Source organism: Schistocerca americana, chromosome 3, assembly GCF_021461395.2.
Source record: "Schistocerca americana isolate TAMUIC-IGC-003095 chromosome 3, iqSchAmer2.1, whole genome shotgun sequence".
In the NCBI taxonomy this organism is placed as follows: Eukaryota; Metazoa; Arthropoda; class Insecta; order Orthoptera; family Acrididae; genus Schistocerca; species Schistocerca americana.
The window spans coordinates 574393036-574411909 of NC_060121.1; the positions used below are offsets into that span (position 1 = coordinate 574393036).

At 42.5% G+C, this 18874-nt stretch overlaps 1 protein-coding gene across 1 annotated transcript in view; it reads right to left on the reverse strand.

The window, feature by feature from the left end:
- LOC124606235 (acetylcholinesterase-like) overlaps positions 1-18874 on the reverse strand; it is a 102007-nt gene that overhangs the window by 72681 nt on the left and 10452 nt on the right. Inside the window, exon 3 of the mRNA XM_047138210.1 lies at positions 931-1207. Coding sequence (XP_046994166.1) covers positions 931-1207 — 277 coding nt within the window. The remainder of the gene's footprint in view (positions 1-930; positions 1208-18874) is intronic.

The window sequence follows — 18874 nt, forward strand, 5'->3', positions numbered from 1 at the left end:
CCATCTTCAGCCCGTAGTTGATGCTGAAGGGGTAATCACGATCCATATATACACTGCATCAGTATTCGCAGCTCGTGGTCTAGTGGCTAGCATTGCTGCCTCTGGATCGTAGCGTCCCGGGTTCCATTCCGTGTCGGGTTGGGGATTTTCTCTGCCCGGGGACTGGGTGTGTTGTCCTCATCATTTCATGACAATTCGTGAAAGTGGCGAGATTGGTCTGTGTAGAGATTGGGAATTTGCATGGGCGCTGATAACTGAGTAGTTGAGTGCCCCACAAACCGAACATCAAACAAACAAGGTATCAGTGGCCAACAAAGCGGGTTTACGAAGACTATCTGTAACAATGGCATCAGCACTCCAACCATCAAGTGCAGTTCACAGCCAACATAACTGGTTTACACAGACTATCTGTAACTATGGTGTCAGCCCTCCAACCATCAACTGCAGTTCACGGCCAACGTAACTGGTTTACGAAGACTATCTGTAACTGTGGCGTCAACATTCCAACAATCAACTGCAGTTGATGGTTGGAGGGCTGACACCACAGTTACACATAGTCTGCGTAAACCAGTTATGTTGGCCACTGACGCATTGTATATATGGATCGTGATTAACCCCTTCAGCATCAACTACGGCCTGAAGATGGAGGATTGAAGTGCCGCAGCTGGTAACTACTCAACAAATAAGATCATAAGGACGGCTGTAGGCGTTTCATTTTCTTACAATAGTGAACAGCCGTGGTCTCCAAGACCTCCAGTCAAAAGCATGGATAAAAAATAAGTCTTTTCTGGACGGCTTGTTGTGTTCACGTGGTCTGATACTTTACCACTTTCAGATCCTCGCTTGCTGCAGTGTTCCACACATCATATTTTGCTAGTTCCTTTATTCGTACAGGTATTTCTCATGTTTACTTTTGTTACACGTACTTACCGAGCGCACCCAATCGGTAGTTGACAGTGACCAGTATGACTCCATATGAGACGAGAAAATCAGGCCCGAACTTTAGGCCAGCGCCGCTGCCGCGTGAGAAGCCCCCGCCGTGCACCCAGAACATAACGGGCAGCGCTGCGCCCTCCTCCGGAACACCGGGCACGTACACGTTCAGGTAGAGGCAGTCCTCAGAGCCGGTGCCGTCCTCTTGCACGCAGTCGCTTCCGTATTCTGTGGCGTTGAACACGCCCTCCCAGCCAGTTAATGGTCGTGGCGCCTGCCGGAAACAAATTTCTGGTTACAAAATCACTAGAAAAATGTCGAAGACTACTAAACTGACACTGTTTATAGCGGCTACTTGCGCGTAGCACTGGAGTGTTTTTTATTGTTATTACTGCTATTTTTACAGATATTTATATACTTTTGTTGATATTTTGGACAATGATGCGGACAGAGACAACGACTAATTATTATGATTCGTCGTCTTCATCAATATCAGCCATATAACATCTGTAGGTCTTAAATGATGGACTGAGAAGAACATGTTCGCATGACCTCTCGCTCACAAAGGTTTTTTAGGGAAGTTATGAAATACCCAATGTAATATCATCATCAGCTTCTTCGCATCACCAATTCTATAAAAGGAACCTCTATAGACTTCGTCATGAATTACTGTCTTTAAGGTATTTACCCATGTCGCTCCTCCATGTTTCCCAACATCGTCCACCCATTTTATATTAGGTTAAAAATGTCAAGAACATCATCAGCTTAATTTCATCTCCGACTGTCGGAAATAGAATTATAGCTGACAGGATTGTTAACGTTTTTAACGTACGTATCGCATATTGTCCCAGCATACAATGAAGCACGTATGAACGCAACTAAATTTTACATTAGGTTGTCGTCTTATTCTTTCCTATCTCTTGGAAACCAGCGAAGACTTTCCCTGTTCCAGTTAGCATCCATTGTTCTCTTTAAATTTCTCATTTCCATTTCGTTTTCATTACAACGTATCTACGTTTCCCACTCTAATCTGTTCCCTGGCTGCCGGCCGGAGTGGCCGTGCGGTTCTAGGCGCTACAGTCTGGAGCCGAGCAACCGCTACGGTCGCAGGTTCGAATCCTGCCTCGGGCATGGATGTGTGTGATGTCCTTAGGCTAGTTAGGTTTAATTAGTTCTAAGTTCTAGGCGACTGATGACCTCAGAAGTTAAGTCGCATAGTGCTCAGAGCCATTTGAACCTTTTTTTTCCCCCTGCCCATTTATTTCCTCACCTAGTAATCCCTGCCATGCTATTCAACACTCCACTGGTTTTAACATTAACGTTTTATGTCTTACTTGCGTAACTTAAAACTTGTAACGACACTGATTACAAGCGTTCCTTCATCTCCGTTTTTGAAGTTCGTATTTCACCAACGTAGTTTACTAAAAGCACTAAGCACTGCAGAAAAGTTAGACTTTTCTTATTTCTATTCCTGTCCGTACAATATCTGTTTTCAACTGGCGTAAATATAATTTCATCCTCTAATTCTATGATTTTGTTGGTAACTTGTATTACCTGCATTTCGATATGTTGCTTATGTAAGGGGCGATCTAAAAGCTCCCATTCGAAGCCCACGCGGTCCAGAATCGGTATGCCAATCAGGCAAAATCTCCCTGAGCACTGAGGCAGTCATCCCACCGACGCAACAGATTGAAGATACCCGTTTGGTAAAACACCGTATCCTGCTACGTGAAGAAGTTCGTAATTGGCTGCTGCACATCCTCGACCGAAGGAATCGTTGACCTTTCTAGGCCTTTGAGGAGTAATGGCCCCGTGGGCAGAGATCAGGACTGTAGGGCGGATGCTCGAGTTTCCTCCACTTGAGATCGGGTAACTTCTGCATTACGACATTTGCAGTATGATGGCGTGCGTTATCCCGGACGATCCTCCTTAAGGGGAGGTTTATTATCTTTGGCCCGAAAAAAGCATGTTCTTTGAGAATTTTTTTCTCGGGATTTGTTATAGATATCAATGTCAAATTTGGTCAAAATGTTTATTGATATTTTCTCTACAAACTGGAATTTTTTCAACTGGAAATGTCGAAGAGCAAAGGCGGAAGTGCCGCCGGAACGAAACTAAATTTCGATGTAGACCTCTACGCGCGGTATGTCACAGGTCAGCCGGCTTGTCTGAAATCAAAACTGAGTTGACTTTAGCTAAGCATATAATATTCTTTAGTTGTACCTCGCCTAAGTTATTTGGACCATAGGAAACAAAATGGAGGCCATTTGAAAAAATGTTTTTTTTTCATCGATTTTTCGACTTCGTCGGCAAAGTAAAAATATTTATAGTTGATGGATCGGAATAAAAGTGGTACAACTCCTAGACAATTTAGTTGGCTTTGTCGGAAACAAATAATCATGCCAATCGGTTCAGTAGATTTGAAGCTACCATACCAATCGATAAAAAAAAATTCATTTCGAGAAAAAAGCGTTTGAACTTTTGGCTACATGTAAATGCAATATTATGCAACTTACTTTCAGTCTGCTATTCCGGGTCCATAAACTAGCCCTTCCTCTTCCTCGTAGAGGGCGTTCTGCTCGATCTGGGCCATCCTGCGCCGCTTCAGAGCCGCTCGTACGGCCAGTGGCAAGCGGTTTTCGGCCGCTTGAATCTGATGGTCGTCAGAATGCTTGGTGAACTGCGTCGAATGGAGTCCTCAGGGCGACGTCCATCGTTGTCATGGTCTTGAGAATTGCTGAATACCCTTCGTTGTACCTGCTTACTGCCAGGAAAATCGCAATCTCCACAGTCTTTGCACCAGAATGCAAATACTTGGGGGCGAACTTCCAAACTCACGCGTTCAAACTTTCATTTGAATTTTGTGTGTTTCTTCCCAAGCACCGGTGCAATAACTCGTCCTCCTATAGGACCTCGTAGATCGGATGAATCACTTTTTGAACTTCTTTGGAGTGCGGTTGGTCGTGTTGATATTCGTCCAGATGGCTGGCAGCCTCTGCAATGCGCCACTTGCACCAACTTGTTTCCCGAGCCGGACAATTTTGGTGTTGTGGGTGGTCATCCGTCGAACACTTGTGGAAATACGTTGCCCAAATTGCCTTCTTCATCTGTTCCACCGAACTGGAATGCCGTCGGATTGCCAAGCCGTAGTACGTCGTAAGCCCCTTGATCACTTTTCACTTTTAGTCATGGGCAAGCACACAGAATAATAAAGTCGAAATTCCCAAAAAAAAACTGGTTTGTGAAAAAGGTATATTTCAGGTAGGTGCATTTTTTTGTTTAACCACGAATAAAAAACATTCCGTTCCCTATTCGTAAAAACCGTTTCAGGGGTGGATTCTAAACACTTTTATGGATTCAAAAATGCAATTTAAAAAAATCGATTTTTTGAACCAAAAGATACTAAAACTCCTCTTAATTTCACACCTTACTTTCTCCGGAGTAGTTCAGTACCATTTCCCAGCGACGGAGACACCAGATTCCTCCTTGAAATTAGTAAACAATGGACCCCGATAATCAAAGAACAGAGCAAGCGTTATCTTTCGAGCAGGTAGCTGGTTCTTCCACTTCTTGGACGACAATTTTCGACAGACAGTCTGCCAAATGTACATTATTCATTCTCCGATGGATGTCTGGCGGTGTTTTACCTTCGCCAGCCAAGAAACGGATAACAGAACGTTGCTTCTTTTTGGACACGTTTGGTAATCACTTCGCCATAGTTCACATTTCCGCATCTACCGCACGCACGTCCGAAAGATACGAAACCACATTAATCACTTGCTTACATGTCTGTGCTTCTGTACCCGTATAAATTCAGCATCAAAACCCTCAGACGGAAACTTTTTGAACGCCTTTTATACAATATTTGCGTTTTATGGTGATTTAGAAGCCTGCCTTGAGAATAGCTTTGTTAGCTTCTCTTCACAACTGAACTTAATTTACACTAAGGGCAAACAGTACAGCCTCCTCAAACAAACTAAGATCTTTCAAAAATCTACCGTTAGCTCGTAGTCCTCCTTTATTTTCTCAGATTAAAGATTTGAGAACACACTTTATGAATGCTTTGAATAGTTTTATCGGTCTTATCGCCTAATTTATCTTTCAGCGCTGAATTTCTATCCTGTTGAACACTGATACCAGTCCGATCTTGTCACACCCAGGCCTATTCTTCTGTTTACTAACAAAACGTGTAACAGTGTCTTGCTCCTCGTGACCTGCGAGTACAGTTTCTTTAAGTGGTTTCAAGAGGTATCTCTGCTAGCATCGTGGTGGAGAGCCACTAAATACTTCGCAGTGAGCATGAATGGAACCCACTACGGTAGATTTCAATGTCCAGTTCAGTCTTTTACGATGTTCGTTTTATCCTCAGGTAACACGACTGAGCTGCTCTCCATCCCACACTTCAGTAATCCTGTAATCATCTCGACCAGTTGTATTACGGGACCAAGGTTAAAATTATCATTAGGACATGGTTATGCGACCATAGACTTACCAAAAATTAAACATAAAATAGTGAGTGAAAATTTAATATATTTCACAAAAATAATAAATATTTCCATTACTGTCTCGTTCCTTCAGATAATACTATTAATTTACTCCAAAGTATCACGAAAACAAACACGTCTCGTAATGCCATTTTGTCGTAGAATCACTCGTAATGAAGTGCAACAGTCGATTTATAATTCTCATTTATCCGAAACCGTTATGTTAACTGACGGCGTAGCGTCTAGCTTTCACAGTATAAATACATTTATCTGTATCTGAAACGGGAACGACCACTTCAATGTTTTCGAAACATTTCTCAGTTGCAGTCACCTGGATACAGCAGCGATATCGGTCTAGATTGTACAGAGGAAAGAAAAGCACTTCCTTAATGAAATATTTGTCTTGTCCCTGCGCCGCGTGGCCACGCCATGGCATGGATTACGCGGCCCCTCCTGCCGGAGTTTCTAGTCCTCCCTAAGGTATGGGTATGTGTGTCGTTCTTAGCATAAGTTAGTTTAAGTAGTGTGTAAGTCTAGGGACCGATGACCTCAGCAGTTTGGTCCCTTAGGAATTCACACACATTTGAACATTCTTGTCCCTGCAAACAACTCCCCCTGTTCTATCTTTCCGGTTACTACATATTCTTTTGAATTTTGAAACTTCCTGACAGATTAAAACTGTGGGCTGGACGGAGACTCGAATTCGGGACCTTTGCCTTAAGCACCGGCAAGTGCTATTCAATCTGAGCTACCCAAGCACGACTCGCGATCTCTACTCACAGCTTTAATTCCACCAATACCTCGTCTCCTGCCTTCCAAAATTCGCAGAAGTTCTCCTGCAGACCTTGAAGGACTAGCACTCTTGGAAGAAAGGATACTGCGGAGATATGGCTTAGCCACAGCCTGGGAGATGTTTCCAGAGTGAAAATTTCATTCGGGAAACGCCACCAAGGCTAGTTGTGCTACGTCTACACGAGAGCTGCTGTGGAATTTGAAAGGTAGAGGTCGAGGTAGTGGCGGAATTAAAGCTGTGAGGAAGGGTTCTGAGTTCGTGCTTGGGTAGCTCAGATGGTCTGCTGGCACAGTAGCTCAGCGTGTTCAGTCACAGAGGTGGCTGGTCTCTGTAACAAAAAACTGAATGAAAGGGTCAACAACTTCAATGGATGTCATGTGACATCCGCTACGACCAAATACAAAGAACAGTAACGAACAAAATGCAGAAAAAAGAGAAATAGTAGGTAGAGCACTTGCCCGCGAAAGGCAAAGATCCCTAGTTCAAGTCTCGGTCCGGCACACAGTTCCAATCTGCCAAGAAGTTTCATATCAGCGCACACTCCGCTGCAGAGTGAAAATTTCATTCTGGAAATTTTTGGATGTTCATGACATAAAATTTCGCGAAACTTGTAACAGTACACTCGTCACTTAGACCTCAGTTCACTTTCTATTCATTACACCAAAATTGTGTGGCTCAAATTGTAAATTTCCCGTGTCATGCATGACCTCTCTCTTTCCACACTTCTCCTCGAACGCTGTAACTGTCTTTTATTCAGTGACTCAATCATAAACCAAGATACTACACTTCTATCTTTCTGTTAATTACATTGAATGGTTCTCATACGTTTTCTGCTATTCGTAAATAATTCACCTCTTCTGTAATGGGACAATGATGAATGAGCGCACAGCATCAGTAGCGAATAAGATCCTTGACTCTGTGTTTAGTTTTATCTGTGGTTGACCGTCAGTCAGCCACTTGTGCAGCTCCAGGGCATTCTTACTTGGTGCGTAGTAGCGTGCAGTGTTTTTCGAAGAGTGAGATATGTTTCCGATGGATCTGGGAGAAGCTATCTAGGATATTCTAGTATGGAGATGAGAACTGATGTATAATACTTTCTTGTTCTTTATATTGATGGAGAATAGTTTGGAGGAATTTTAAAGGTATGTTTGTAGTGAGATAATTTTCTCAATAATCAGAGTTTGATTTCTCAAAAACAGTTTTCTTTAAAGTAAAACCCACTTCAACGATTCATAGCAAACTTTTGAATTTTAATCATGCGTGCATTGCACCTTACGCCACAGAAAGCAACAGATTTTATGAAAGTGCGAATCTCGCCTAGCATTATTGTGCAAACAGTGTGTAGTCATGATTATCAGGTGTCGTACTAGCAAATACATTAATTTTCAATGTTGGTAATTTCAGTTACTTTCATTCGAGTAGATCAGTGATTTATTTTTGTGGATATTATTACTCTAACATTCTTTTTCATATCACGCATCGTTCATAATGTGCTTCGGTACTAAGATTTAGTTACGTAGTTTTCACTGAACACTCAGTTAGTTTTCTGGCATTAATTATATTCATTTTCTTTATTTCAAATTTTGCATTGCATGGAGTTTAAAGTTTTATTTCATGACATTGTTTACATGCGCAACACAGGGTCAACCATCAGTCTGTTCTGCTCCACAACTGAATATATTGTCTAAAGAACATCTTATATGAGGAGAAAGTTTTCAAAATCAATATACTGCATCCGGTTTTTTCACATACATACAAATATTTTACAATCTGCTTACAACACATAATTGTTTATGAGGTACTGATCATTCTTTATTTAAACAATCAACTTCCTCTGCCACTATAAACGCCATAAACAACTCGTAACAAGCGACCAAATAAACTGAATATCTTTTTTGGTGTCGGGAAATTTTCCTCCTCTATATGTGGCAACCATCTACAAAATGCAGATTCGCTTCTCAGCAATGTCGGTCAAAGGAAGGCTTATCACTGCAGTCTTATTCGTTGTCATTGCTTTAGCATCAGTTGTAAAAATACGTTTCACTACTCAACCTTAATCACTGTCTTGAAAACTAATTACTTCTGATGAGAATCCAAATATTCAAGTTCTCACGCTCTGGCGTAGATCATTCATTCACCATCTCTGAGTCTATCGGAAATTCTAATTCCTATCTGCAGATACAAATCTCCATACATCCCATAGCAATATTAGAATTTTGTTGGGTTGCGCGCTCAAGTTCGTTGAACGAGAAAACAAAGAGTACGCTTGACACAGCGTGCGTCATGAGGGCAGCAAATGTATTCTCATAATGTAGCCAAAAGTCAAGGTGCAGATGTGTTATAAATGGCGCCACGTAATGAAATTAAATGAATATGAAGTGATTCAAAGAATAAAACGAATAAAATGTTGTACCAAAGCAATGGAGTTTTTCTAAGAAGAATGAAAGAAATATCTATAGGATGGTTCAGTTCCCAAACCGACGCCGGCCTGAGTGGCCGAGCGGTTCTAGGCGCTACAGTCTGGAACCGCGAGACCGCTGCAGTCGCAGGCTCGAATTCTGCCTCGGGCATGGATGTGTGTGGTGTCCCTAGCTTAGTTAGGTTTAAGTAGTTCTAAGTTCTAGGGGACTGATGACCTCAGAAGTTGAGTCCCATAGTGCTCAGAGCTATTTGAACCATTTGAACCCAACCCGACCTGCCAGCAATACATCTAATTTTGAGTTCCTATTCTCGGAGTCCAGGAATGGGTTCCTATGAGAAAGTGCCACTATTTACGTCCATAAAGAACAAAGTGAGTACAAAATTTCGGTCTCCTGTATTACAGCTGTGTTTGTCTAAACCCATTTCATGGTTATTAAGATCCCACTGCTTAGAAACTATGTAATGCTATGCTATGTTCTCAGTCTTACTCTTAATACCCCTATGAACGGGAGAGTCGTACAATTCGTCCATTGGACCACCATTCATACAACGCATTGTGGAGAATAGCTATTGTCACTGCTGGTCGTTCGCTCTCCTATTCAACCCACAATTGGATCAATGAGAAATGACTATTTGGATCTGTACATTAAGTGGTCTGTGTCAAGTATCTGAAAGGCATTGAAGTACTCGTGAAACTGCGTGGCTTCTATTCTGCAGTATCGATCGCTTCAGAGAGAGTCAGAGTACAGGGAACAAATCCTAAACTACTCTTCGATTATGTTGCCAGGTATGTGATGGTACATAAAATTTGTTTTCGTGACTTTTGATCCGAGTTAAGTACAGTCCGAGACATAACCACATGAGAAAAATTGGAACATCATGTCGGATTTGTGATTGAATTGGAGAGTTTCTAGCAAATAGCATGTTGTCCTTAATTGTGGGTGCTAATTTCTTGGATTTTTAGTACTATACTCACAACTTTCAACGCAAAATTTAGTGTTGTCGGTACAATAATAGTCTTAAAAGCATAAATTTGGCATGAGAATATACTGATGTGTTTTTTGTACATATGTAATACACTATGTTACTTCCCCCATGAACCATGGACCTTGCCGTTGGTGGGGAGGCTTGCGTGCCTCAGCGATACAGATGGCCGTACTGTAGGTGCAACCACAACGGAGGGGTATCTGTTGAGAGGCCAGACAAACATGTGGTTCCTGAAGAGGGGCAGCAGCCTTTTCAGTAGTTGCAGGGGCAACAGTCTGGATGATTGACTGATCTGGCCTTGTAACATTAACCAAAACGGCCTTGCTGTGCTGGTACTGCGAACGGCTGAAAGCAAGGGGAAACTACAGCCGTAATTTTTCCCGAGGACATGCAGCTTTACTGTATGATTAAATGATGATGGCGTCCTCTTGGGTAAAATATTCCGGAGGTAAAATAGTCCCCCATTCGGATCTCCGGGCGGGGACTACTCAAGAGGACGTCGTTATCAGGAGAAAGAAAACTGGCATTCTACGGATCGGAGCGTGGAATGTCAGATCCCTTAATCGGGCAGGTAGGTTAGAAAATTTAAAAAGGGAAATGGATAGGTTAAAGTTAGATATAGTGGGAATTAGTGAAGTTCGGTGGCAGGAGGAACAAGACTTTTGGTCAGGTAATTACAGGGTTATAAGTACAAAATCAAATAGGGGTAATGCAGGAGTAGGTTTAATAATGAATAAAAAAATAGGAGTGCGGGTTAGCTACTACAAACAGCATAGTGAACGCATTATTATGGCCAAGATAGACACAAAGCCCATGCCTACTACAGTAGTACAAGTTTATATGCCAACTAGCTCTGCAGATGATGAAGAAATTGATGAAATGTATGACGAGATAAAAGAAATTATTCAGGTAGTGAAGGGAGACGAAAATTTAATAGTCATGGGTGACTGGAATTCGTCAGTAGGAAAAGGGAGAGAAGGAAACATAGTAGGTGAATATGGATTGGGGCTAAGAAATGAAAGAGGAAGCCGTCTGTTAGAATTTTGCACAGAGCATAACTTAATCATAGCTAACACTTGGTTCAAGAATCATAAAAGAAGGTTGTATACCTGGAAGAATCCTGGAGATACTAATAGGTATCAGATAGATTATATAATGGTAAGACAGAGATTTAGGAACCAGGTTTTAAATTGTAAGACATTTCCAGGGGCAGATGTGGATTCTGACCACAATCTATTGGTTATGAACTGCAGATTGAAACTGAAGAAACTGCAAAAAGGTGGGAATTTAAGGAGATGGGACCTGGATAAACTGAAAGAACCAGAGGTTGTAGAGAGTTTCAGGGAGAGCATAAGGGAACAATTGACAGCAATGGGGGAAAGAAATACAGTAGAAGAAGAATGGGTAGCTCTGAGGGATGAAGTAGTGAAGGCAGCAGAGGATCAAGTAGGTAAAAAGACGAGGGCTAATAGAAATCCTTGGGTAACAGAAGAAATATTGAATTTAATTGATGAAAGGAGAAAATATAAAAATGCAGTAAATGAAGCAGGCAAAAGGGAATACAAACGTCTCAAAAATGAGATCGACAGAAAGTGCAAAATGGCTAAGCAGGGATGGCTAGAGGACAAATGTAAGGATGTAGAGGATTGTCTCACTAGGGGTAAGATAGATACTGCCTACAGGAAAATTAAAGAGACCTTTGGAGAGAAGAGAACCACTTGTATGAATATCAAGAGCTCAGATGGCAACCCAGTTCTAAGCAAAGAAGGGAAGGCAGAAAGGTGGAAGGAGTATATAGAGGGTTTATACAAGGGCGATGTACTTGAGGACAGTATTATGAAAATGGAAGAGGATGTAGATGAAGATGAAATGGGAGATAAGATACTGCGTGAAGAGTTTGACAGAGCACTGAAAGACCTGAGTCGAAACAAGGCCCCGGGAGTAGACAACATTCCATTAGAACTACTGATGGCCTTGGGAGAGCCAGTCATGACAAAACTCTACCATCTGGTGAGCAAGATGTATGAGACAGGCGAAATACCCACAGACTTCAAGAAGAATATAATAATTCCAATACCAAAGAAAGCAGGTGTTGACAGATGTGAAAATTACCGAACTATCAGTTTAATAAGTCACAGCTGCAAAATACTAACACGAATTCTTTACAGACGAATGGAAAAACTGGTAGAAGCGGACCTCGGGGAAGATCAGTTTGGATTCCGTAGAAATGTTGGAACACGTGAGGCAATACTAACCTTACGACTTATCTTAGAAGAAAGATTAAGAAAAGGCAAACCTACGTTTCTAGCATTTGTAGACTTAGAGAAAGCTTTTGACAACGTTAACTGGAATACTCTCTTTCAAATTCTGAAGGTGGCAGGGGTAAAATACAGGGAGCGAAAGGCTATTTACAATTTGTACAGAAACCAGATGGCAGTTATAAGAGTCGAGGGGTATGAAAGGGAAGCAGTGGTTGGGAAGGGAGTGAGACAGGGTTGTAGCCTCTCCCCGATGTTATTCAATCTGTATATTGAGCAAGCAGTAAAGGAAACAAAAGAAAAATTCGGAGTAGGTATTAAAATTCATGGAGAAGAAATAAAAACTTTGAGGTTCGCCGATGACATTGTAATTCTGTCAGAGACAGCAAAGGACTTGGAAGAGCAGTTGAACGGAATGGACAGTGTCTTGAAAGGAGGATATAAGATGAACATCAACAAAAGCAAAACGAGGATAATGGAATGTAGTCAAATTAAATCGGGTGATGCTGAGGGGATTAGATTAGGAAATGAGACACTTAAAGTGGTAAAGGAGTTTTGCTATTTAGGGAGTAAAATAACTGATGATGGTCGAAGTAGAGAGGATATAAAATGTAGACTGGCAATGGCAAGGAAATCGTTTCTGAAGAAGAGAAATTTGTTAACATCGAGTATAGATTTAAGTGTCAGGAAGTCGTTTCTGAAAGTATTTGTATGGAGTGTAGCCATGTATGGAAGTGAAACATGGACGATAACCAGTTTGGACAAGAAGAGAATAGAAGCTTTCGAAATGTGGTGCTACAGAAGAATGCTGAAGATAAGGTGGGTAGATCACGTAACTAATGAGGAGGTATTGAACAGGATTGGGGAGAAGAGAAGTTTGTGGCACAACTTGACTAGAAGAAGGGATCGGTTGGTAGGACATGTTTTGAGGCATCAAGGGATCACAAATTTAGCATTGGAGGGCAGTGTGGAGGGTAAAAATCGTAGAGGGAGACCAAGAGATCAGTACACTAAGCAGATTCAGAAGGATGTAGGTTGCAGTAGGTACTGGGAGATGAAGAAGCTTGCACAGGATAGAGTAGCATGGAGAGCTGCATCAAACCAGTCTCAGGACTGAAGACCACAACAACAACAACAACATGTTTCGTGTGTGTGTGTGTGTGTGTGTGTGTGTGAGAGAGAGAGAGAGAGAGAGAGAGAGAGAGAGAGAGAGAGAGAGATAGAGTGTGTGGATAGGTGTGTGTGTGTATGTGTTTGGATCCTACATTGACAGCAAGTTCAAGTATCACTCCGTACAGATCGTTTACAGGCGTGAAGACCTTCCTCAAACTGGCTGGCAGAGTACAGCGGTAGCACGCTGGTGGCCGGCGACCTAAAAAAAAATTTCCGACTGGTCGTCCGACCTACTCGCCGGTCAGGACGCCAGCCAGTCCGACTACGTGTGTGGACAACGGGGACTCCTTGCAGGCCCTAGGCCTGCCTGCACTGGTGGAGTGTGAGCTGCCAGACAGCGGCTGGGGCCAGCAGGTAGAGGTTCACCAGCCAAACCGACGGACTGGTGGCACCGCCTGACAGCGAGACCATCGCCCATACACAGGCAACTGGGTAGGGGCAGATCCACTTGTGAACGAGTCAGCGGACTGGTCCACCTGTGCAGGGGGCCTTGAGGCCTGTGGTGGGGCCCAGTGTGAGCTGTGATTGGCAGCTGCCCATATACCTAAATGTGTGTATGGACAGGATGAGTTCCACTGTCTGTCACTGGACTTCTTTGACATTCAGTCAGTAGATGAGTCAGTGCTATGTCGCTAGCGACTACTGTCAGTTGGCGCTGCACTCTGTTGCGATTTTTCGTCATGAAACATCTCGTGTAAAAGCGTAACAGACCGCTCCTTCCGCGAAATGCCGTTCTTTTCCGTCATATGTATAAACGCGATTTTGATGGTTGCTATTCATGTTGTTGCTTCATACAACGACAATTAGCTCCAAAATTCTGTTGCTGCACGCCATGTACGTGTAAGTTCACGTGCGTGACAGCTTTTCGTTGGTTGGCTATGCTACTGCCGCTGAACTAGCGACCATCCATTCCACTCATAAATTTTTTTGCTGAATTTTACAAGCATAGTTCGTGAACTCATTGTTTTTTGTCCTTTCTGTTACTGGACAAGTGTCCATTGCCAGGAGGACCAATGCGTATCTCATCATTTCTCAATTTCTAAGCAGAACGTTTATGTGAGTTGTAGGTTTCATCATTCCCATCATTTTAACTCAGGTCGTGTGGTTTTCGGTGGTAGCACCAGCACAACAGCATACTACCTTTGGGACTCGAAACTTATATACTTCATTTCAAGTTAGGTTGGTGAATCGATAGTATGCTTCTCTGTGCACAGTGCTGTCATTGGCCGGCACGGGGCTGACTCCCAGCTGCAGGACTCGTACGTCTTACGTAGCCCAGCAGCTGACGGCTGGGCCCCGCCAAACCCTCTGGTCACAGCAGTGATGCACAGTGCTACCATAGAAGCCTGTAGGCAGGAATGGGGCGGGGCTACTTCTCGACTTGTCTGGCAGTCATGAATTCTGCCATCATGGAAAGGGGCCTCTTTGCGGTGTGGTGTTCATTGAAATCAAGACGCAATATTGTTGCTATCCTACTCCCAGCGGTAGTTTAAGCACACCACAGGGGACTTAGAAGAAAACAGAGCCAAACATAGGGTAACAGATGAGAGATAACTGTGTCAACTATGGTGTCAGAGTAGTGGGGAGAATTGTTTTAAACTTTAAACAGCTGGACTTTAACTTGGGGGGAGCAGTAAGTAATGACAGGGGAGAATCCAGTAGGCATCTTCAGTTCTATAATCAGAACAAGCAATGTCACAACCATGACTGCTGCAGGTCTCTGGGCATCTGAATGAATAACAGCTTGCGGAAAGTATATTAAGTTGTTTTTAGTGTCACTGGAAGTAGTTCAGCAGACTGGTTACTGTCGGTATGATGAAAACCATGTTCAGGTTCAGACTGGCATCTTTTGTCTAACAGGTAGGCCTGTACCTGCAGGGAAGAAAAATCCCTTTTTCTAGAACACTTTGTTCCAGAACCACAGGCTTGTACATGTAGGAGAAACAAACATCCTTTGCCTCAGGGAAAACGTGGAAAATCGGGCAACAATGCAGGCTGGTCCACTATCCCTGTCTTCAGTTCCAATATAACAGTCCACCATCTTTAAGTATTGAATTTTCCGCCAAATTAGGACAGCAGCCCTGTTTCCACAGTGGCAGAATTGGGCTGTTTTTGGATTTCCCACAAAAATTAGAATTTCCCGCCATTTCTATAAAGGCAATTGACCTTTGTCAGAAATCTGCCAACAGTTCATGATGTCATAGGGGGAAGGCAGAGGTGGAGGGGAGAGGGGGGGAGGTGAGGAGGAGGGGGTTGGGGATAATCTGGCAACGATGCACTGTGAAACAGATCACCTCTTGTGTATCTTCTATGGTGCAATTTTATGGTTGTACAAGTATTAAGAGATACCCAGTGTTAGAGACGTTAAACGCAGATTTAGATCGCTACGAGACAAACATGAAATGCAACTATCTGAAGCGAATGCGTCATAGAAAGGCAGTGTAAGAGTTTACATGCGGACTATTGCAACTTTTATGGAAGAAATATAGGTATTGTTGAAATTAGCGTCATTTAACTCTCCTCTGGATGTTATGTCACCAATGTCCAATGGACTTAATGAAAGGATTCCGCCTCCTCCCCTCCCCCCCCCCCCCCCCTGCCCGCCCACAGACACACATTCTCTCTCTGAAGTGTAAGAGAAGCACCTGGTCACCCTCTGAATAAGTGGCTCCACCACCATCTGTGAAACACACTTGCCCACTTGTGAGTGACACCTGTGAGAACCACACTGCCTCTGTCGTAAGCCAGGGGAACAAAAGTCCTTGGCGCACAGTGAGCTGTCTCTGCTGTTGAGAAATGTTGAAGGGGCACAGACTCGCACTGTCAAACAGCAGAAAAGGAGACGTTGCTAGATGCAGAGACAGAGGTGACGACTGGACTTGTTCACAGGATGTGGGACACCGATGGCAACTAAGTGACATGGATTTTGCCAAGGGAAGAAGGCTTGTTAGAAATACTTCTTGCTGAGGGAATTGTGGGAGCAGTAGAGGACCCATCGCAGTGTGAACGTGGAGTGAAATAAGACTTTAGCAGCGATAAAAAACGTTTCACAAGTATGATGAACAATAATTCGATTGGCCAGAACAGGAAGCAAGTCAACTGAGAGCGGGAGATGGCTCTGGAGAAAGCAAGGTGATCGTCCAAAAACGTCACTTGTTATCGAGGTGGGTAAAAAGAAGCTTGTCGTCGAGGCGGCAAAGGTACCACTTCCTGGTAAGTATCTGAGTGTTATCTGTTTGTGCTCTGCTGGATATCAGCGCTGGAAGCTGCCAAAGACACACTGCCTACCTCATCCGTGCTGCTGGACCACGGGGGATGGGGCCCGCCGACCCAAGCACTGCGGCCCACAGCCTTCATGCTGCCAACATACCGTGCCAGTCTACACGAGGACGCCTTCAGATTCGCCGCAATAGCTGAACTATTGCTGGTAGAATGCTCGAAAGCCTTCTCATTCATGTGTGGCTGCTATTTCCTTTCGCCTCATAGGAACACTACTGGCAGCCATGGTGTAACTCTGAGAAACTTGTTACTGATAATGGAAAAATTATTATTTCGTTTTCACTTATAACAGCAACTTGTAAATTGTAAACATAGAGCCATGGCCCAAAAGTACTTTCGTTTACAGAACATTTACATTCTTGTGGCTGCCGCTCATAACTAAGTAATCTGCAAATGCTGTAATCAAGCGCATTTTAATATATTGTGATTCCCTTATTTAACATGCAAATGCCACACTTAAATGCAGGTTAAGGTATTCTGATTCATTTGATTTAAAAGGCATATCCTGAACCCAAGAGGAATTCAATGTACTGCGTAAAATTTCGATCACTGCAAGTTATGTGAGTCTCTGTGAGCAGTGGACTTACTCGCAACGTTCCCTCGGAAATCGGTTGATGTGTACGAGCATTCACTGACAGCTGCATTTCCTGTCGGTCGAAACTAATTGTCGTTGACAAGATGTAACACTACTCTCCGGTACCTGTCGGTTAGGGTCGTTTTACGACCCTATTATGTGGCTACAGTTGGTACACTATTCCTCGCAAACCTGATGAAACACCAAGAAATCGATCAACTTTATACACGGGGTGTTCAAAGAGAAGTAGATACCCGACAGCTCCCTTGCGTCATTCTGTCTCTTTCTCCACGCTGACCCGTCTTACTGAGCTGATTTCACACAACCAGCTGGCTCACACTCACCCACTTGACTGTCATGACTTGTGAGACCCGTGGAGGTTCACATCGTCGGCTACTACCAGTTATACGCCATCTACGGTGCTGCAGGCCGAAAAATATTCACTTCGAAAGTTTATCACCGTGCTGATAATGCAGCACGTCATTTGCAGTGCTAGTAAAAGGGGAAAAGCAGAAGTTCGGGTGGTTATTGGGAACTTAAACTTTTCTGTGAAATGGTTAGTCAGTCGTCAGTCACAAAATTTATCATCCTACCTACTTTAATATGCCTTTTGAAGGAACTTAAATAGTTCACTGGAATTAATACTTATGACAAATTCATGCTGCTCGCCATCAAAAAGTAAGTTTACACCGATACATACAGTTTTAGATGTTACATTTATCGTCATCGTCTTCAAGGATTAGGCCTTTTGACCTGATCAGACTGAGAGTTGTTCACGCCATTTCTTTAAGGGACGTTCAACGTTTCTCTTGCCGGTTGGGTTACATTGTATTACCGCTTTAGTTATCCTATCATTAGCCATAAGTGGATATTGTCTTCCCTGTTCGGTCAGTATTCTTGAGTTGTATTTGTAATAGTTTCAGCTTTTAGTTCTCCTCTAACATCATTTATTTTGTGCTCCAACAATGTATATCCCTACAAAGCGGAGGAACTTCATCACTGATTTTTCGGTTCCTCGTAATTGATCAGATGTTAATGTTCATGCAGCAGTAAAAGTAAAGGTATTGCTTTTTAGAGTTTAATTTACGTTCCTTTCCGTACGTTGTGTTTTAATGTACGTTGTATAGTTCTACAGAAATTTCTGAATCTGGCTAGTTTGAGCTGTACATCATCTCACTTGGGTAACTTAAAATGCCACCTAAATATTTAATTTACCTTACTTGTTCAATTATTTGTCCATTTATAATAGTTTTGGCTCTTACTGGTTCCAGTCCTTAAAATGTCGAGATTTTATTCTGTATTTAGCGGCAATTTGACTCACGTTGTGTACTGAAATTTGAACCTTTTCTTAAGACTCTGCTGTTATAATCTGATCATCAGCCAATATCATGGGAATAAAATTAAAATTAACATTTCTTAAAGTGTCATTTAATAAAATCACCCATTTGCAAACGATATAGTCAATGTAAACATTAGAGAAGTTGTGGGGACAGTGAACATCCTTGTCTGACGCCTTGATTGATATCGGCAAATTCTGTCCCATTTCTCACAGGACAGATCCTTACGTTCTTATTTTTATATAATGACTGAATTTCCGTAATCAGATGTGCTGGAATTCCAATTCCTTAACGCTTTGAACGCCCGCAGCATTTTGGTAAATTTTCATTTTGACCAAGATTTTCTCATATTATTTTCGAAAAATGAAGCTAGTATATCTGATCACGCATCAAATTGTAAAACAGCGATTTTAAACTGACAAATATGGTGTCACTGAATTTGCTGCACATGACCCATTTTAAACTTAAGATGCAACCAGAGCCATTATGTGGCCATGTACATCACAATTGATGCACACTCACATATCTGAGGAAGACCTTACTGGCAAGAAAAAACTCCATCTGTTTTTATGTAATTGCTTTAATTATAAAAATAAAGGAGTTACATTTTTTTTACATTTTTACACATTTTTGCA